The sequence below is a fragment of the Trachurus japonicus genome, chromosome 15 (assembly GCF_045865225.1).
Source record: "Trachurus japonicus isolate A0001 chromosome 15, Traja_1.0".
Taxonomy (NCBI): Eukaryota; Metazoa; Chordata; class Actinopteri; order Carangiformes; family Carangidae; genus Trachurus; species Trachurus japonicus.
The window spans coordinates 11,723,127-11,744,708 of record NC_140921.1 but is presented as its reverse complement, the minus strand read 5'-3'; the positions used below and the strand labels follow the sequence as shown (position 1 = coordinate 11,744,708).

The 21,582-nt window shown below is 41.1% G+C and overlaps 1 protein-coding gene across 8 annotated transcripts in view; it reads left to right on the top strand.

Moving 5' to 3' along the window:
* Positions 1-366: 366 nt before the first annotated feature.
* cep170aa (centrosomal protein 170Aa) overlaps positions 367-21,582 on the top strand; it is a 41,231-nt gene continuing 20,015 nt past the window's right edge. For all 8 annotated transcript variants that reach the window (XM_085799622.1, XM_085799619.1, XM_085799621.1 and 5 more), the window contains exons 1-8: positions 367-653; positions 10,509-10,568; positions 11,083-11,219; positions 15,660-15,749; positions 18,274-18,355; positions 18,618-18,673; positions 18,804-19,026; positions 20,749-20,886. In XM_085799622.1, the coding sequence (XP_085655748.1) occupies positions 11,115-11,219; positions 15,660-15,749; positions 18,274-18,355; positions 18,618-18,673; positions 18,804-19,026; positions 20,749-20,886 (694 nt within the window). In that variant the 5' untranslated portion in view covers positions 367-653; positions 10,509-10,568; positions 11,083-11,114. The remainder of the gene's footprint in view (positions 654-10,508; positions 10,569-11,082; positions 11,220-15,659; positions 15,750-18,273; positions 18,356-18,617; positions 18,674-18,803; positions 19,027-20,748; positions 20,887-21,582) is intronic.

The window sequence follows — 21,582 nt, the reverse complement described above, 5'->3', positions numbered from 1 at the left end:
TTGATGTTAGTTATTTTTTGACATAACTGTTCATATGGCAATAAATGCAAACTCTATTTTGCCAAAACAATATTGTATTTTGTTATCATTAACTGTAACTGAGCTAGATATGGAGTAGCCTAGGTAATGTTGTCAAAATAATCTGTTGTTAATCATTATAGTAGTAGCCAATTGTATTGATATTTGGAGTTGGAGAGGTGAGGCCATAGCACCAGCATGTGGACATAGTGTGTATGCTTAAGCTGTCGCTCACAGTCGCTCAAGCAGGTCATCAGGGGAGTTGAATTTCTGCTCAGGAGTTTTGAAAATTAGAGGGAACATTGGTCTGAAATAAAGAAATGAATGAATGAATGAAATTATTTGTTTTGTTTTGGCTCTGATTTTATTGTGAAAGGTGTGGCCGGTAGTCGAGGTCGTCATCCCCGTCGTCATGACGCTTGCGCCGGCCGGGAGCGACGTGGGTCCGCGCGCCGCTCTCTTGCAGGGAGGGAGAGCTCGAGCAGCGTTAACGTTACTGCTGAGCAACGGAAGGGGAGAAGGCCGACGCACACACACAGTCAGACCGTACTGCTGCTGCTGCTGCTGCTGCAGGGCTGGGCTCCTCACACTCACACACCGTCAACACCAACACACACCAGAAAAAGGGAAAAAGGGTAAGTGAGGAGCGGACTTTTACTTTTTATTTAGCTAAGTAAAATATAGCTCGTAACAGCAGCATTTTAGCTAGGTGTTCGACCGTTAGGAGCGTGAAGTTTACGTTAGAGAAAAAACAGAAAGAGTCGGTTTTCTGCTCTTCTGTTGCCCATCTATTGATGCGAGTGGGTGCTCAACGTTGATTAAAAAAAACCACACAAAAAAACAAGCGTAGGTTTTTTTTCTTTTTTTTTTAAAAGAGCTTCCCGTGTTAGAAATACATTATCTAGGTTGATATTGGTGGACAACCTTTCATAAACAAGCACAAACACCTGGTTATGTGTGTGACTCTCTGTTGGCTAACTGGATGGCTACTATTGTCAGCAGCAGCAGCAGCAGCAGCATGACCAGTCTGCCCTGCTCCGCCTTTGTAAAGCGGCACAGCCTCGCTTCTGTGGAAAGATCAAAAATTATGAATAAAAAAAAAAACACCGGTCACATTCGCCCTCTATGCTATTACTGTTTGTTATTGACCTGGATTTTTTTTTTTTTAAGTTGCATCCTCCTCTTGCCCGCACGTAGGAGGCTTCCCAGACAGACAGGATGCACATCAATGAAGGACGGGTCGCATTGAGCGCTTTGTGTTTAACTTATCTCATTAGAAACACACAGCCTCTGTCTGGGCGCTCTTTGTGTCTCTCTATATTTCACCAAGGGTAGATTATTATTATTATAATGTGAGTAGGCATTTGACTATGTAACGTATAGCTGCAGAGGGTTTCCCCGGTGTCGGACCCCCTCCTCTCTCTCTCTCTCCTGTGTGGAGGCTTTGTTTTCGTGGGGCAGATGTAGCTGGCCTACATGCATCCGCTCTCTTTGTGTTGAGTTTGAGTTTTTGCTGTCATCATCACATAAAATATAAAACTTTGGAAAATAGCAAACGGCTTGGTGCAAATGCATGACAGTAACCTATCTTTAATCCTGCCTGTTATGGACATTAAGATACACCGTATGCATGGATCTCACGGACAAATCTGTGTTTACTTATCAGATGGCAGACTGTTTTGATTCCAGTGCAAATGCCTGAAGCAGATCTATGAGAAGTTCAAGTGACCCAACGGTTTAAAACATTTGAAACTGAGACCTCTATTCTTAGCAGCAGCCTGATTGTATTTATTCATCTCAATCATTCCCCTTAATTGCATCTAAGGGAGTCAACGGTACCAATGGAGACTACTTGCATTCCTGACCTGTGTTTACAACACAGTTGGCTGTTCATTTACTGTACTGATGTGTTCTTGCAAAGCTCAAGAGCTGTATCGCTGCACATCATTCAGTTTTTTTTTGTCTCCTCCTCCTCCCAGCTGTAAGAATTCAAATTTCTTTGGGTTCGAGCCACAGAATGTGCAGATAATACCATCCAGTCCAGCTTTGCTCCTTTTTTCCCCCTCCTTTCTCTCTTTCACCCTGCCTTTTTTTCCATCTCCTCCGTGTCTGCCGGCAGGCTGGTTGGCTCTACAGGCAGTTACATTTTTAAAAACTGTGTCAGTGTCACAGGACAGATTTGCCACAGCTATGTCCTAGCTAGACTACAGCCCAGCAGCCTGTCTCCATACGTGTCCATTGATGCAGCTAAAGTGTTGTTAATAACATGGGAAGCAAGCAGTGTACATAAATAGAAGCAGAATACTCTATTTTCGCATTTGTTGAAGTTGCTTTGTGTTCTGTTTTTCTTGTGGAAAACTGGAAACGTTAGCCTAATAATACGATATAAATTCCTACAGTCACCGAGCCGACTATTGTTAGCTGCTACGTGTTAACACTCAATGTGCACAGTCATAAGTTGACTATTAATACTGAGCAGACACAGTGCAATAAAAGCCCTGCTATTTCACCTCTGCAACTTGCTACCTTGTCTGCTACAACTTGTTATCTGGGTCAGTATCATAATAATGATGCTTTTTATTTTAGAGAAATGGTTTGCCTCAGTAATATGAACCTATTTTCCATTGTAGTGTATACAGTAGTTGGGAAACAGGACTTTGTTGTCCGGCCTGCCCACGGCTATTGTGTATAGTAGGAAGTTTGGGAAGTGAGTTCATTTTACTTCAGTGGTCAGGGAGCTTTCAGTTGTGACTGAAAACAGCCTCATACTATACTAATCTATTCTGTTCAATGTTGTAATATGTTTTTGTACCAGAGAGTCTATAGTTAAAAATAGCAGTGCATCTCACTTCTGTAATCTGTATAAAGGGTTATGAGAGTCAGATAGCTTTGGCTGGTGAAGCTCCTGCTTGTGTCTCTCGAGTCAGAGAGAAACAAGGAAGACGATGGTAAAATAAAAATGGGTAGAGATGTCACAGCAGAGCAGAAAACAAGAAAAAAAGCAAACATAATCATCTGTTTGGCTTTATTTCTGGCTTCTCAAAATGAAAAATAAAACAGAATGACCTTCACATCTGTTTTGGGGTGTAACGCACTCCCGTATGACTTTCCAGTATTTTGTGCGTCTTTCCACTGCAGATATTGATCTTGTATTTGGGCAGTTTCCATTCCTATCTCTCCCTCTGCCAGGCTCCCCCTCTGATTGTCCTGTTATGCTAACATTGATGTTTTTTTTCCTCCTAAGTGCCAGTGTGGATTTCACTGTGAGGGTGTTCACTATTTTTGTCTGCTGCTGAGGCTATATTGCTGTGGGCAGCATTACCATTAGAGTCATAATCAACATGGCAGGTTTGGCAAAATACTAATGTTCCTGTTAAAGGGCCACAGGTCAGTCATTATCTGCTCTGCAGGGGCCACAAGGGCCCACGGGTGTACCCACCATGCAAACTTTGACTCCATAGGTGTTTAACATAGTTGCTCATTTCTGTTCTGTAGATTGACTAATACATTACTTGACTAAATGTTCAGTTTCAGTCTAATATCATATTTATTGTTCCAACATTTTGTTGTTTACTGGTAGTTTAAGTTTGCACATCAGTTTACTTTTTTTTATTCTGCTGCTGCTGCTATACTCCATTGAGAAAACTGCCTCCAGGAATGAGTGTATCTTGTGTATCATCTGAAAAATGTTCAGCACGCTCACATGCTCCTTTGAATTAATCACATACGCCGAAAAAGACTGTGCTGCAGGGCATGTGCTTCATTAATTCTCTTGGATTATTAATTATCAATTTTTTATTATCTCTTTATCTGTGAGAGTGCTTGTTCACAGTGCTGGTTTTCTCCCCCCCCGTTGTATAGGAATAACTCCACTTTGTCAGATAGTGCTTTAGGGCAGACTGCTTTTTTTCTCGTTTCTTTTTTTATACCATAATACTTCACTGATCTCAACATCCATAAAATGTACATTTCCATATGTAGGTCTGTAGGTCATGTGGAAAGCAGGGGTCACAGAGCATGTGCTGGGCTTATGTCTCAAGGCCAGAAGTGGGTGGGGTTGTGTATGGTGATAACAATGAGGCAGGCTGGACGGATGCTGGCTAAATGGAGGTGTTTTCTTGTTTGTTCACCTCGCCAACTGCTCATGTGATGCGCGTGGCCGTTTCTCTGCACCATATGGTCGTTTCTGCTGCACAGGCCAGTTTTTTTTTTTTTTTTTTCCACCCATATACCGCAACATGTATTGTATAAGCCACATTAAAGCCACACAAACATATGCACACTCATTTTCTGCAGACTATAGTGACACCATAATGATTTATTATCTCCCTGCATGATGCCATAGCTGTGCCATAAGGAGATTAATGTTCCCACATAGTCTTTAGCTGCATCAATTATAAACTGTTCAAAGTGTCTCATTTAAAAGCACAATTTTTTTCTGTTATATTTCAATTTAGATTTTATTACAGCTGCATGAGACAGATTTATAGAAACAGAGTGGGAAAAGCATGACCCACTTTAGTTTAAAAAGTAAAGAAGGCATCTTTCTCTCTCATTTGATACCATGATGTTGTTGTTGGATGCGTCCGGCCGTGTCATTGATCAGGAGAGAAAATGGCAAATGAGGCAGCTGATCCCTTTGAATGTATGTGTCAAAATGTCCTTATTTGTCTTTGCCTGTCTAAGCAGTGGTTGGACGCTGAAAGAGCATCCTTGGCTGGAATACACAGTCTACAATTACATTCAGCCTCAGGTCGCTTAATGAGCCTTAACGACGGTAAACTCAAGGATTTCAGTAGTTGAGGTTTTTCTTGAACAAATTACTACGCTGAATCCAGGTTGGAGCGGTCGGACAGAGTAAAAAGGTTTAGACAAGGTTTCTTACGAAGTCAGAGGAGTTCCCTTTCAACAGAATATATGGAGTGACTTTTTCTACTCTTTAATGGCTATTTTTCATTTATGAGGAGAAGTAAAGTGGGCCAACTTTACTCAAATGTCAAATGAAATCAAACACTTACAGACTGATATCCCTGGAGCAACCAAAGCGTGCTCCTTTGTGCACTCTTAATTTTAGAACAAGAACTTTTTGTATATATAATACTGGACTATTTAACTGCTCCCAAACAGCCCTGTAGAGATGTATATTTACATGTCAAACAAAGTGCTGGAGTCAGTGTTCTTAAGCTATGTTCATTCCTCACATATATTACATGAAAAGTAAGCATCACACATACATTCAGAATAAATAAATATGACCTTACAACTTTATAAAGGTCACTTTCCACCAGTGTAGCTCATTATACCTCACAAAATACAGATTTAGGTTGTAAAAAAAAGTATTTGATATATTACTATCACAGAAAAAGCCCAGTCTCTCCTTTTGCCTGAAGTTTATAGTGGAACAATAGATTGTTTACCTCCTCCACTGAACACTTTCATGTCTGTAAATCTGCAGCAGACTCGACCATTGGGGATCAGACAAGCCTTTGTCTGTCTGTCTGTCCGTTTGTCTCGTTTGTCCAGAGGTTGTTGGCTATCTCATCTTGAATCTGTTGCCCCTCAGGGTCTGTAGGCTTCCCTGCTGCTCCCAAAGCATCTCTACACTGCCGCAGGACCAATTCACCGTCTCTTGTCTATTACTTATTGCCTTCGATTTCAAAGTCCTAACTGACCTCACCTCTGCGTTTTCAAGGGGATTAGGCTGCTGCTTTTTTGTTTGTCCTTAGACGCTCTTTCCTGTTATTGGTTTTACTCATACCTCTAAGGTGCTGTCTAGCATCACGACCCCTCTTTGTTATCTTTTCTCCCATTGTTGCAAAGCTACAATATTGATTATAGCATATATGTGAGATCCTGAATTTCAGACAGTACATAAAGTGTTAATCTTAATAGTCTTTTTTTATTATTAACATTTTGGCAACATCTTCTCTATTAAGCTGTCTTTGCTCTCTGCTGTGTCTCTGTTTAGCCAAGGGCACTATCAGTGCTCAAGCTTCTGTAACTGCTGAGTGCTATTTATATGAGAACAGTCAACCTTTGCTGCTCTTCTAAACACAAAGTGCATCACCTCCTGTCTGCCAGAGGATTTCTCCTGGGATCCAACCAGACATGAAGGTTCACAACAGTTAATGCCTAGAAGCAATTGTAGTTTAATCACTGTTGTGCTAATATGCAACATGGGTTTTGACAATGTCATTGTTTTCTCACTTCTGTTTCACATTAAAATAGAGCACACAGGGCCAAACATGTATTTTTTTTTTACGATGCAATCCGTGTAGAGTGAGCATCTTCTGTAACTGTGGTGAATTTGAGTGGAGCTGCACTGAGTTTAAGCTCCATTTTTACAATGAAGGGACACAACCACACCCTTACAAAGGCTAAGTTTGGCTCTCATCATAAGACCAATGCGGAAATGTGTGTGTGACGAGAGTATGAGTAGTCTCTCTGTGCCTGTCTGTCTTCTCCTCTCTCCTACTGTCCTTCTCACACACATGTTTGCTTAGCTCGTGGATGTTTGTGTAAAAATGTGTAGCCTATGTGGAGGCTAGGCTACACACAACAGCTGTCTGTGTGTGTGTGTGATGTGGTCTGAGTCAGCTATCAGAGGTTGTGATGTAGATGTGACTGTCAGGGAGGCTGGGGAGAGAAAAAAAGCAGATGAGTAGAGTAGTGCTGATGGTTACCCAGCTGTTGCATCATCCTGGGACACCCAGTGCAGCCAGATGCTACGTGGAGAGCAGCAGCCATGTGTTGCAGCAAAGAAACATACGAGGTGATGATGATAAATGAGCCGGTGCCGTCTCTGACGCCACTTCCTGTATCATTTGAGCGTCTGGTTGTGATTGGCTGGTTCAGAGTGGAGGGAAGAGATTTGAATTGTTTAGAAAAGAAGTTGTCTCATGGGAGAACGGATTCATAGCTGGAAGAGCAATTAGTCACAGCCGATAAATCTAATCATCCAGCGCCAATTTGTAAGCCACCCCCCTCCCTTGCTTATTTTCAAGTTTCAAAACATCCTATTATATCATGAGAAGTAATAGCAAAGCAAAGCTGTCCCTTTGTGAGCATTAAATATGATTTCCTCCTTGATGACACGATGATTCAGTTCCTCTGAGCTATAAAAGTGCAGCCTCACTGTGGATAACACACATTGTTTTTAGGCCTTTCAGACTGTCCGGTCGACAAATCAACATAAGCACTAAAGATGAGTGTCCACCACCGCAGGAAGTGCTGCGCATGCTTCCTGTTCTTTGCCATCTTCTCCGCACAAAGAATTCACAGTCCACTTGGAATAATCCTGCCCTTTCACTGTGTGTGTGTGTGCATGTGTGTGTGTGTGTGTGTGTGTGGGAGATAGTATAAGTGTGGGTCTGGGAGTTGGGGAATTCCTGCCAAAATCATGAGGTCACTATTCCTCCTTATTGGCCTCAGTGAAAATGCTGCTGAATGGGGAAAGACAAGCAGGATTTAACGGTTTGTTTCTGTCAGTATTGATCTATAACATTTAAGGCAAGTATTTTATAGCTCTTCTGCTCCACATTTCAGAGGATGACTTGAAGTGTTGACTGCTTTAGGTCTGTCTTTGTGGGAAGAAGCCAAGAATGTTTGATGAATCATAGTGAGTTGGAGCAAAATGGTTGAAAGGAGCCAAATTGTTCTTTATAGAAATACTTCTCTTATAGTAATGATTCTTGTTACTTTTACTCTCAATTTTTATTTTTTAACAGAGCAGCAATAATTAGTTGAATATGTAAAAAGGGCAGAATTAGATGCTTTGCTTTATCATAAACTGTAGTAAACTGACTATTTTTGTGTTTTTTTGCAGTTGATCAGACAAAACAAGCCATCTGACCTTGGTAAAGTTACAACAGGATATCAAAAAAAAAATTGGTAACGCTTTGTTTGATGCCTATCTCTTTTTTTTTAGTATATATTTTTTGGCCTTTTGCCTTTATTCGATAGCACACAGTAGAGATAGACAGGAAAGGGGAAGGCAGAGAGAGGGGGAATGACATGCAGGAAAGGGCTGCCCGACGCGGGATTCAAACCGGGGCCGCCTGCGGTGAGGTCAGGACTATAGCCTCTACATGGAGCGGCTGCTTTACCCACTGCGCCACACCCCCGGATGCTTATCTCTATAATGCATTATAACCATACTTATAATGAGTTATAATGCAGTTATAGCACTGTATAACTACAGTCCATTGAATTATATTATAATACTTGACCTTATAAGCCATAATAAAATGCTCTATGATGTGTATGGTTATAATGAGTTATAGAGATGGACGTCAAATAAAGTGTTGCCAAAAGTTCTGATATTAGCCTATGTATTCCACATGATTATTTGAGAAAATAATCTGAATTGACTAGGAAAGTCATTCCTAGTTGCCACCCTAGTTTTTAATGAAACTGCAGTGAAAAATGTTGATTGGAGTTTCCTGGAGCCCAAGGTTTCATATTTCCTGGTATTTCTGAACAACTCCCCAAAATCAAAATCTATTCTTATGCTGATGAGATTTCAGCGTCTTCCAGAGCTGCAAGCTCCTCAGATTTCATCCACCTCCGCTGTGACCGAGTGGAGGCAGAAATGCAAGATGGATATTATTACATCCCCAAATCTAGCTCACGGTTATTTGCATGGCTGTGTGCATCACTACAGCGAGGAAATAGGTTTTTGTAATTTTGGTGAACTGACCGTTTAACGTTAAGACTTTAAGGAGCACATGTAAAGCAGACAGTATTTCCTTCCCAGCTGTCTCTCCTTACTCAGACCCACCGCTGCATTCCTCCAGCTGGGCCATCTCTTTCATGTGTGATAGCGAGAAGGTTTTTTAGTGGCACCACACAGGCTGGTATGCATCATTTTCAGGCTCCTCGACCACATTCTCGTTAACCTTGCAGTCTGCAGTGAGTGTGATGCTTTGGTTACACTGGGGAGGGGCGACCACACATCATAATTATAGTGTAATGGCAGTGCTGTTGTTCTTTGTAAGCTTTCCCTGATAATGTATGCACACTGTTTTGTTCCAGCGTGGCATCCAAACAGAATATCACATCTTAAAATAATACCTGACACATAATGTGGTGATGTAGCATTCGTTTATCTTATGGTTACTGTCATAGGTATTTTTTTTATTAATATAAATGGTTATTTTACTTTTATTTTATTGGTATTTCTAATGAGAAAACAAGTCTGGCCAAGTCTACATGCAACAGGTCTTGCCAATGACCTTTTATCAACAGATGCATATATCACTGTACCTCACAGCTGTCTAAAAGTGCCACACATCATATTAAATTGTAGCTGCGGCGTAAAGCTGATCCCTGTGACATGAGAGACAGATGTTTGTACAGTCATGTTCCCTGCAGTGTCGTGCGAGGAACCTTCAAGAGGTGTGTGGTTGATTAAAATTTCACTCTGAGGATTATTGAGTTGGTATACCAAGTACTTATGAGGTCAAGTGAGCAAGAGCTCAGCTCAATAATCTTTAATTCCTTCTCTGATGGGCTTTTCTTGGCACTTTCTACGTACGACAGAGCTCCTGTTATTTTAGCGACTCTTGAAATTGCCATGAAAAGCTTCCCTTTGAAAACCTATGTTTAAATTTGGGATAGATAATTATGAGAAGCGCTGAGCCCATCCAAACCGTGCTATGTAAACTTAAACATTAAGGTGTAACCACATTAAACGATCTTCTAAAGTGGATTGCATAACGGCACCTCCACTTCACTCTGAGAGGTTGTTGTCATCTTGTGACAGTTTGAAAAAAATTCAATTATGAAAATGTACTCGTGGCTGCTGCTGCTGCTGCTGCTGCTGAATTTTGCATCCAGTCGCTCACGCAATTAGCATCAAGCCCAGTCGCTCAATTGAACTTCTAATGTGCTTTGTAGCCAGTCTGTTTGGGAAACAGCTGTGCAGATAACACGGCTGTCAGTTCGTCCTGTTGAATGTTGCTCTTCCAGGCCAGGGCGGTTAGAAAGTTAGAGTGGCTGGCTTTGACCTCCTTTCTCAGCTCATCCGAAGGAGGGCGAGGGGAGGGAGGGAGGGAGACAGGAGGGAACATAAATGTCCTGCTGGTGAAGCCGGCCAACATTCCTACATCACTTCCTCCTCTAACATCTGGCAATGATCAGGGCAGGCAGAGTGAGAGAAAGGATGTGTCTTACTGGCTGGCTTGGTGTTCATTTTGCAGGCGTAGACAGTGAGGCATCACATTGCAAGACCGCCCACTCGATCTCATTCCCCCTACCAGCAAAACAAAATGAGGCAAGATGGAGTGGGTTGAGTCCGCGTATCTCTACCAGTGTTTATGCTTTGTCTATGATTTGGGTTAGGGTGACTGTTGCACCATCTTTTCCTATGTTGTTTCATACTTCACTACTCATTATATCACGTTGCAAAATTATGTCTTTTCCTGCCTCTGTGAGAATAAATGGAAAAGAAAAAAACAAACTAAATCTCCCTCTTTCTTCTCTTCACTCAGGATGGCCTAGCTGTGTTGTGTTGCCAGTGGTCTATCAGCAGTGAGCTACCTGGACCAGAGGTGTGTAATACTGGATAATTCACTTAATTAAACTCAATTCCTTTTTTTTTTATTAGTAACAAATTGTATTGTCTTGCCACTGTTATTAAGTTCAGTATATAAATCTTCAGATTTACAGCTAGCCCATAAAGTGTCAAGGCATGTTTCTCTTCTAATCACATTGTAATTTATTTGACTTTTTTATGTTTTCCTGTTGATGTTTGCTTACTGTTTTCAAAACTTTGTCAAAATTTCAGGACTCCTTAACCGTTTCAGGATTTTACCAAATGTGATTTTCATTCTTAAAGCTGATGTACTGAGGATAATTTAGCATATGAGATCCAGGATTGGTTATTTGGATGTTCTTATCATGATATGAGCATATCTGAATTGGGATTGCTTGTAAATAATTCATGCTGTGTAATTCATGTGTGGTTTTAAAGCTGTGAAATGTGCTGCAGCTAAATGACAAATCTGTTCATTGAATTACAGATTGAGTTGAACACAGAGATACATTTGCTTCTTGTCCCTGCAGGTGTGTACCAGAGGCAGCAGCACGGTGCAGAGATGAGTGTGACCTCTTGGTTCTTGGTGAGCAGCGGGGGCACTCGCCACCGACTTCCCCGGGAAATGATATTTGTCGGCCGGGATGACTGCGAGCTTATGCTACAGGTGAGAACACGGCACTCACCACTTTTTCCTCTGACCTCTATTAAAGCAGAACAGACAGTGTGTGTTTATTACAGGGTTCCTACGCAAGTATGGAAAAGTATGGAATTTGATTTTATACATTTCCAGGTCTGGAAAAATATGGAAAATGGAAATTATTGTATGGAAATATATTTATCTTAATACTTATCTGGGTTTGGTCTTATCTGAAGTTATCTGGGTTAATTATTTTTGTATGCACTACCTACAGCTACAATCTCCTGGAAATTATTTGGCAATAATGGCATACACATACTCAGAATAATGAAAACAAATGATTAAATGCATGATTTTTTTATATAATGCACAACTATTTACTCATTTTTACCGAGAAGTCTGGAAAAAGTATGGAATTTGGAAATTTCAAATGTGTAGGAACCCTGTTATTAGATTTCTATTTACAGTCCCATCCCATCTCAGTATCCTGAGTCTTAGAGAGTTAAACATGCATAAGATTTAACTGACTCTCATTTACATCTCAGCCACCTAAATAGGCCTCTGACCTCACATTGATTGTGTGTCTGAGTCTGACTGAGGACAGTATGAATTAGCTGCTAGAGCAGAGTATGTTTATATGCGTGTGTGTGTTGTGTGTCTGCGTGTGCACTGAAGTGGTGTCTTTGTAGCTGTGCATACATCCAGAGACCATGCGTATGCTCATGTGTACCTCTGGTCACCGCACTATTAATAGAAAGTGGGGCAGATACCTCTTGAGTTAGATCTTATCTGGCTGAGTCGGTTGTAGTGGGCAGAGGGTGCATCTACGGCTGCTGCACCCGCTGTTATGACATTACACACCGAGAGGAGAGAGGTTCCCACTGGTACCAGTGCCTTTCTGACAGTTTGACCACCAAAAACACATTCACTTACTGATTTATATTTATCTTCTCTGTGCCTGTGGAATTCAGCTTTACTTTCTCACAACATTTCTGATACTTTATACTCTGTTTCTACTATATCATCACATTAAACTAATATTCTCTCTAGGTTTCTGCTTTCTTTACAGCACATTGTAACTTTTTTATAACAAGATTATTATTGGTGAAAATTAATCATGCTCTGTGTGCCCTCTGAATACCATTTAGTCCCGCTGGTGGTATCGCTGCTTACAGTGTCAAATCGAAGAAATCTAATCCAGTAATGGGATTTACGGGTTGAAGAGGAAAGCATAAACAGTAGAATGAAAGCATATAAAATGCATTTCATTTGCGAGTGAAAAGTAGTTCATGACCGATTAAAGTTCCACTTTCAAATTCAGAGTTCACAGTATCATTACCCTATTTTCTCAAAACTTTCATTTTCACTTGAGAATTTGGCTTTATTTACTGCCCTGCTGTGGCCTTCTTAGCTCAGTACCACCATCCGGCATAATAACTTTAGACTCTTCGGTTGTGAGAGTGTGTGTCTGCCTAAAAGTAGTGGTATTGCCTAACTGAGTTATTTCACACACGTAATACATGACACTGGGTCTGTTGATTTGATTCGTTGATACTAAGAAGTCTGACATAGTAAAAAAAAAGACATTTTAATTGGCAAGCTCCACTGGAAAAAAAAACACTGACATGTGTGTTAGAGTCAACACAGGTCATTAATTTTTATTGAAAAAAATTGAGACGGAAAAAATGAGGATTACAGGGTTTGTTACTTTTAATGTGTCTAATGTTTATTAAAGATGTTGCTCAGACAGTCTAAATGGAGATACCCACAGCGTCTTTGCAGGAGTGTCACAAGGTTGTCTTCTTTTCGTACATTAGATTACACACACACATGTCTGATCTGGAGCTTTCGCTCTTGTGAGATTTCTCACATTCTCAGCCATGTGTCTTAAGGTTGACCATGTGGCTCTTTTAGTATTGTGTCTGCTTGTTTTACTTCTAGTTTCACAGCCGGCCTCTCACACTCCTCTTCTTTAATGAGAACACTTCCACAGAGCAGTAATAAGGGTCATTCACCGAAGCATGTGGAGCTGTTAAAGATCTGTTTTACTTTTCTAACACTTTCTCCTAATGCGTCTCCGATGACCCGAGGGTCTGCTGCTCCTGCATGTGGGTTTGTGTGTTGCTCTGTGTTTGTGTCTCTATCCTTGTGATGCCTTTGGTAACGACAGGAAAAAATGAGGAGAATCTGCCAAATCAAGGACATTTTTAGCTTTGTGTGGATGTGTGTGTGTTTGTCTAAGACTTTGTGTAGCTGCTGCTAACAGTTGTCGTCCATGTGACTGCCCTAACAAGGCAAGACCCCATCACATGGCTAAATGTTAAGTGCTGCTCGTGTCACGGACCAAATAAAACACAAACACAACACACTCACTCGCCGACAGATATAAAAACTGAATGTATGACTGGGGATCATCACGCTGCCGGATGAGTGGCCTGAGGGAGGGTTTTCTAGATGTTTTGGTGTCATCTTGTGAAATTCGCCAGCGGCTTGTTTTCACCATCAGTCACACACCCATATATGTGGTTCTGACAGTTGTGCCTGTTTACAAACTGTGATGGGAGTGGATTCTTACTTTATTTATTTATTTATTTATTGGAAAAGGGAAGGGGCGTAGTGAAGTCTCCATGATGTCAGACTGAATCATACGATATATTTTTCCTCTGGGTAGAAATGAACTGGATAAGAGAAGTCAGAGAGGATTTTGTATCTTTTTCTGTCTCTTAGGATTATATCCTCTATCTCACAGCTCAAATTATCAGTGTGTCTAGCATGTGTGTGTGTGTGTATTTCCTCATTTGAAATCAAATTAGCCTCGTGTTTTTATCTCATTTTCTCCCCTCTCTTTTCCTTTCACTTTTCGCCTTTGTCCACAATATTCCACTGTATTAATCCTCATTTTGTGGTGGCGTATGTTTCAAACAGTTAGTTTTCACTTTCACTTTTTTTTTCCCCCACTTGGCTGACACTCACTTTTTCTGTTACTCCACATTTGTATTCTGAGTTGCCTCTGCTTGAATTCAGTTGGTCAGCAGTATATCCGTAACACGACGCGTGTGCTCTCTCCTGTGGTGTGAGGTACAACAGGCAGCTCAGTTGCCTTCTATCCTGTTTGATCTGGCCTAATCTCACTAAGATAATCTGTTCAGCGGTTGGCTCTCTGCCGCTGCTTCCTTTGGCTTTACTTCAGCGTTATCTGAACACTCTTACTATACTTTTGCTCTCCAGATGTCTTCTTGTTTAAACAAGAGGAGTCGCTGGTGTATGGAAAGGAGTCATATGAAGACTGAGTATCTGAATCAGCACTGATTGACCCTCAGAACAATGAACTCATTCTTGCCTGGATCTCATTCCGCAAATTACTTGTTTTTTTGCTCTCAGTTGTGTGAATCATGAGTCAGACAACTTGATCCAGTTGCACTTTAGCAATGTTGAAAGATTTGTTTATTGGGCCTATATGGGCCTGTACATATTCATATATTTATCAGATACTGTGTTTAATTAGTAATGGAGAAAATAAAAGTTGAAAACTGAAATGCAGTAATGCAGAAATGTTCAGCTAATTTCTTAGAAATTGTGCATTTCCTTTTCTGAAATATAACATTAGGCAAGCAGCAACAAACTTAGACACAACATATGTTTAGTTCACTGAGTTTCTGTAGGATATTTCAAATATAACCTGCTAATGCTAAACAAATTATTACAGAACAAGGTGTTACTTAGTTTTTATATTTTAATGATGTATCTGAAGGTCATTCCAAGAGACATTTTGAGACCGCAGCAAATTTTTCAATGTCAATGCATACAGTGCTCTGTGGATATGTTCTCTGGCATTGATACATGAGAGAGATTTCCCAGATCCTAGAGCAGAAAACCACAGAGGGTCGCTGTGTTGTTGGTGTTGGAAACAATTTAGCCTCAAAACAGCTGACGGTCTCATATCTGGACGCTGTAGAAAATCAATACCTTCTCCTCCAGCCCTCCATTACTTGCACTGTTCTGCCTGTGTGTGTGTTTGCACATCTGTGTGTATGAATATTGGTGTGAGACATTGACATTGAAATACCTGCTGATGTGCTTTGAGTTGATATCTCTCTAGATATCACACATAGTAACATTGAAACTTCTGAACAAGGTTGAATTCTTGACATACGATGCTGATTCCTACACAAAGCTTTAACATAGCACAGATTTCTCCAGTCACACACAGCCAACTAATGGTTTGTCTTAGAAACAGTGGCTGTTATGCAGTCCTTGCACTTTATCTGAAACCTTGATGCAGCATGTTTCACCAAAAGCTCTGCATAGAAATTTTAAAGTGGATTAAAACCAATATTTTCTTCTTCCTGTTAAGAAATCAGATTCAGGACAGACGACATTTGATCTTAATGAGCCAGATTTCAATAATCATGTTAAGCTTGTAACTGATACTCCTCGGCTAATAGTCTCTTGTGTTTTTGTCTGAAGTCCCGCAGTGTGGATAAGCAACATGCAGTCATCAACTATGAGGCCGGGACGGATGAACACAAGGTCAAGGACCTGGGCAGTCTGAATGGGGTGAGTACACAGACAGAAACCTGCAAAACCAGAGGGAGGTTAGGACAAAGATAAAACTAGGAAGAGGAGAAGGAGAAGGGAGACAGGATGGAAATAAACAGAGGGGAGAAGGAGGCCACATGATGGATGAGGGATGGGCCGAGATAAAAGAATGAGTTTAAACAGCTGAAAAAGGGAAAAGGGGGGGTTGGGAGGAGGGCGAGATGGATGGAGACTGCAAAGATGGAAAGACATCAAGTCAAAGGCATTCAAGGTAAAAGTAGAAGGAGACGAGGGAGGTTGTAAAGGGTCACAGGTTAACTTATTTTTGGCAGTCAATGGGACTAAAGCCAAATCAATCTCGGTGTCAATGAAGATTTATATCAGGGTTGAGGTCAATTTGAATCTAAACCTAATTATGCTAATCACGACTTAAGGCCATAGTCTGCGATTTAAGTACAAACCAAAAGGTCACGCTGCCACTGAATATGAGAACACCTTTAGACCTTTTCTCACTCCAAATTGATATTAGTAGAGATATTAACATGAGGCAACTAAATCAACATTGTGTAAACGGAGCAGGACAGTAGGGAGGAAGGAAGCCATTGTACAAAAGACATGGAAACTGGTGGAGTGCAGGGTGTATCGGAGGCAGATGTATTGTCATCAGATAATTGATAACATCTGTTTATGATCATTTCATTAACGGATGGATTTCAGCTGATATTTGCAGCCAATAATATTACACTTTAACTGGGTCGTTGAAAAAAAAAAAACAGGGTGGCAATTGTTCTCTTTTGTAATATTTTCTTGTGTTTGGAGGAACACACTTATGGTCTGTTGAAGTTGTATTTTTGGGGATTTAGGGAGTTGGTTAAGGCGCAGGAGATACACCAGAACTTAACTGTGCCACTTCAAATATCAGGCATTTTTGTGTCTTAAAGCAGATATCAGTGGAATGTTTTTGTTAATATAAGTCCTAAATAGTCCTATTTTCCGTCAGCAATCACTTACATGAAGTATTTCAGCCTAAACACGAGTCTCTCCGTCACTCTGCTCTGCTGTAACCCGAGGAGAAAATTTTCCTTGTGGGATACAAGTGTTAACCAATGAGGGGAGAGAACGGCATGAAGGGCTATGTGTGCAGCCAAGGGATGCGCGTGAATGTGGTGACGTAGCACGAGGACCAATTGATGCCTGACAAGGGCGGGGGCTGCTAACTCATGGTGCGTTCAAGGAAACTCGTACTTTGTGTTTTTCCTTCCTGTGAAGTCATACCAGTTCGATCTGGTACGAGTTCACGGGTCGGAAGTTACGAGTGGCCGTTATAGGGAACTTTCACAGACAACAGGACGGTAAAAACACGAGCTACGGGTTACCTGGAACGCTACCAAGTCGTAGTTGTGACTTGAAGCTGTAACTTACGGTTTCAAAAGCCTGCCTTGAACACAGCATTAGCCGAAACGGCCGTGCCGCTGATATCTGCTTTAACCTCGAGGAGCCAATTTAAATGTTGTATTTTATGCTATATGTCCTCCGTGTTTAACTTCTTGACATTGTTGGCCAGTAAAACCCAATTACAGTTGCCACATGGTGTTAGTCATGTGTAGTGATTAGCACTCACCCTCAGTCACAGTCCAGCACACTGACTGGACTCATGGAGAATGTCCTTCACATCCTCTCCAGCTCTTAAACAGGAAGTAAGAGTCAGAGTCACTTCCTGCTGTGTCATTAACCACCCAGCTTCTTTTGGTTGGATTCAGAGGAAGTTTTCTCCTGCTGACTCAGTGGATATGTAGAGATTTGCCGCAGTAGTGAGTAAAAAGCTGTGTTCAGTCAGTCCCACCATTTACTGTCTTAACTTGCTGTTTTGCTACGCTGTGGTGTTTTCAACTCACTAGAGAGGAGACAGGAATGTTTTATTACAACAGCAGTGCAAGTGTGATGGAATTTCATTTGCAGTTTAGTGAAACCTGATCTTTCTCCGAGCCGCATAGTAGAAGGAGGGGTGAGAAGGGGGGAAATGGGAGGGGGGGCAGAAAACAATTTAAGTGTCATGCGTAAGCTTTCAGTAGTGGGCGTATAGAAACACCAGGATCAGCTCACTCAACTCTTCACAGTGGCTTCATGCCTGCTAACCTCTTTGACCACATGCAAATATGATCTAACTGTCTGGCAGCAAGAATTTCTAGCAAATTTTAGTTTCCAAACTCATAAAACGGGCAGAAAATATCTGAATAACGTTTAAGTAGGAGTTTATGTTTCCCTTTTATCACTTCTCAAATAATTGATTGAGTAAAAAACTTATTGTGAGACTAATAGGTAATGAATATAACTAAATAGCTGCAACATTAATATCTGCTCTCTGAAGCAGAAAAGTGTGTGACACAACTTGGACAACTTTTATCAGATGCCGCTTTGTGATGTTATCTTACGTCATACCCCCCCCCCCCCCTTTTTTTCTTAACTGTTCACATTTACTCATAAATGATTATTGAATTTGTGGTAATTTTGTGTTTTGTTTCTGTTTTTCTTCCCTCCACAGACATTTGTAAACGATGTTCGCATCCAGGAGCAGATGTACATCACTCTGAAGCTGGAGGACAAGCTGAGGTTTGGATATGATATCCTTTCACTTCTAACCTCTTCAACCTGGACACATCATCATCCAAACAATGTACTAAATATTTCATCTTGAATGTTATAATTTTAATTCATATCAAGATGGCAATTTTTTTTTTTTTTACAATATATGGAGATTTTACAGTTTACAGTTTGCAGGGTCAGGGTTATTAGATTGTTTCACACATGTATGTAAGTGGTCTATGTATGTCTATGTTCATGAGTTATAAGCTTGCCAGTATTTCCCTAACCTGCGTGTATCACATACCAACCTGTTCACGGTGGTGAGAGGAGAGCTCACTGTGCCTGAGGAGGCTCTAAAGGCAAGAACACACATACACAAACACACACACACAAGCACACAGCCTGACACAAACTATCAAATATCAATACTGACCACGATACACTGTTCTATTGTTCTGCACTAAACAAATATTTAAATTTTTTCTCCAGCATGAAAAGTTCACCAGCGGCCTCCAGCTTAGTAAAAAGCCATCCAATGGTGAAACCACTACCACCACAACCACAAGCAAGTCTCCTGCAAAGACCCCAACAAAAGCACTGAAGTCCCCCAGTGGTGGCACCTCCAGGTCGGGGGAGAGCAGAACAACGGACGGGGTCAAACAGCCACAAGCTAAATCAGTGGACGGTCACAAAGCAGAGGACAGAATAGGAGGTGAGAGGCGACAATGGAAATGTGATGCTGTCTCTGAAATAGTATGAGCTTATTTTAGTATTTGATGTGCACCATTAGTACCAAAGATGGATTGTGAGTTAAGCAAATTTGCTGCTGTGTTGATTTGTTTGATCTTTTTATATTCTTTCCTTGAAATATAGAAATATACACGACCATAAGTCCACTCATTTCTTCTTTTACTAAGAATGTGCAGACCAAAAGTCATATTTGATAACCAAAAGATTTCATCACAGCAAATAAAGTAATTAATTATAGCCATTTTTCTCTGTATTATTTTGTTCTAAAAAGTCACCATTTCTATATCAGTTCACAGAATTTGAATGTATCCTGACTTTCTTCAACTGGCTTCTCTGTTTTACATTCACATATTGTAGGTGGAGTCTTTTCCACATTGGCGCAACACACAAAAATGCAAGTTGTAATATTTACACTGTGGGTGTTTCTAGGGTGGATTTCTTCCTCTAAGAAAACACATTTTCAGACAGATTATTAAATTTGGTGGGGGTTTTATCTCGGGCCAGTAGGGGGTGGACGTGGTCACGAGGGAGAGGGCTTTAACCACCACACCAACATTTACTCTGTTATATCAAGCATGCGGTTTAGGTCTGAGGGTGTCCCTAATAACTGACTTGACTAACCATGCTGGGGTGCTAGCAGGGGTCCTGCATAATCTCCAGATGTTAGAACAAGGCCATGTGGGGCTTGGGTTATTGCACAGATTAAGCAGTAACAGGGTCAGAGTGCCTGCATAATGCAAACCCATATGCCACCACTACTTTTTAAATTCAAAAAATCACAGAAATCCACATTATTTTTGCACATTTGGCCCGACAACAAGCAAACATACGCGTGCGGTGGTGCCTGTCACCCCATCTGCTGCACACACTTTTAACGACATCCTCTCTGTGGTTGTGAGGATGTAATCCTGCAGTAATACTACTGTAATACCACACCTCACCCAGATATTATACCTCACATAGAACATACAGTATATTCAGTAGCTTTTATATAGAATACCCATACTTACTGCAAACAGTTTGGCACAAAGCATCTATAATTATCTGGATATACTGTGATTAAACTTGCAGAGCTCAAGATAAGGTGTACTTAAAGAAAAGAAAGTAACAAAGAGGAAATGGCAGAGAGAAGTTAACACAGGATGAGGCCTCCTCTGGCACAGTGGTCTAAGGGGCAACATCACTGGTTCAAATCCACTAGGAGACCTTTGTTGCATGTCGTTCCCTTCTCTCTCTTTCTCTCTCTCAGCTGTGTTTCCTGTTCCTTTTCTTTTGTGCCGTCCACTCTCTGAAAAAGAAGCTGCTACAGGATGCTTGTCCCATGTCAACTTTCAGACTAATAGGGACAGACAGGCAAACGGAAAAGTCCCTCTTTTATTTAAACCTTTCATGTCAGAAAGAGAGAGAAAAAGCGTGCATGAGAGGCTGAGTGTACACATGTCCGTGCTGGCTAAAGTTCGGAAAATAGGTCAGTGGTGCAAGACCCGGCCAGAGGGGAATTAATGTACAAACAGCAGCTGGGTTCATTTTGTGGCATCATGATACAATGATCAGTTTATGTTGACAGTACCAGGGTATGTGAAGCCAGTAAAGATGGCAGCCAAAGCCAAAGTTAAAGCTGGGGTAAAACATACTTTCTGCAAAGCTTTGTTGAACTGTGTCTGTGTTTGTCTATCTGTCTTAGGGGATGTCACAGCGCTGCCTCGTGGGACCCCTCTGTATGGACAGCCGTCATGGTGGGGGGATGGGGATGCAGATGATGAGAACTCCTTCAAACAGGAAACTAAGTCATCCACCAAAAAACACGACAGCTACATTTCAGGTAGGATGAGTTTTTAACTTCGTCATCATCATCATCACACATGTCATCACTATAGTTCAAGTGAAGAAAAGGATGCCTGGAACAATTTAAATGTGGTCATGTGTAAAGACTATATCTTCTTCCCAAAACATGCCAAATCAATGAATTTTACTGTCTTTGGCTTGAGGTTGTTTTGGCTCGGAGCGCATGTTGTAAAAGTTTTTACAGGACATCAACAGTTTTCACTGCACTGCGGTTCATTTTTGTAGGGTTACATGTTGTAAAATGTATTTTTTTTTGGGACTATATGGAACAACTTGTGTGTATTTTGTCAAACATGTCTGACCACAAGGCACAGATTGCATACCGCATTGGATGTAATAGTGAACTCGTATTTTTTTGTTGTTGTTGCACATTTAACACACCCACTGTCTTTTCTGTGGTTTGTGTGAAAAGCTACAAATCACAATACTGTTTTTGTCTATGTTTGTATGTGTGATGATGTACATGCGAGTGCACACAAAGGCTGCTGTTTTTCAGAGCCTGTATCTGTGTCTGTTTGCCTACAATATGTGTACGTAGTAGTGACCGTTGGACTGGGGGTTGGGGGGTAGGGGGGTCCCGTTAACTGGTGGTGTATAGTCAGAGTAACAGGATTAGAGGCTACACCAATAGTAAAACAGCTCAGCGAAGCAAAATCAGTCTGTGCCAGGCTGG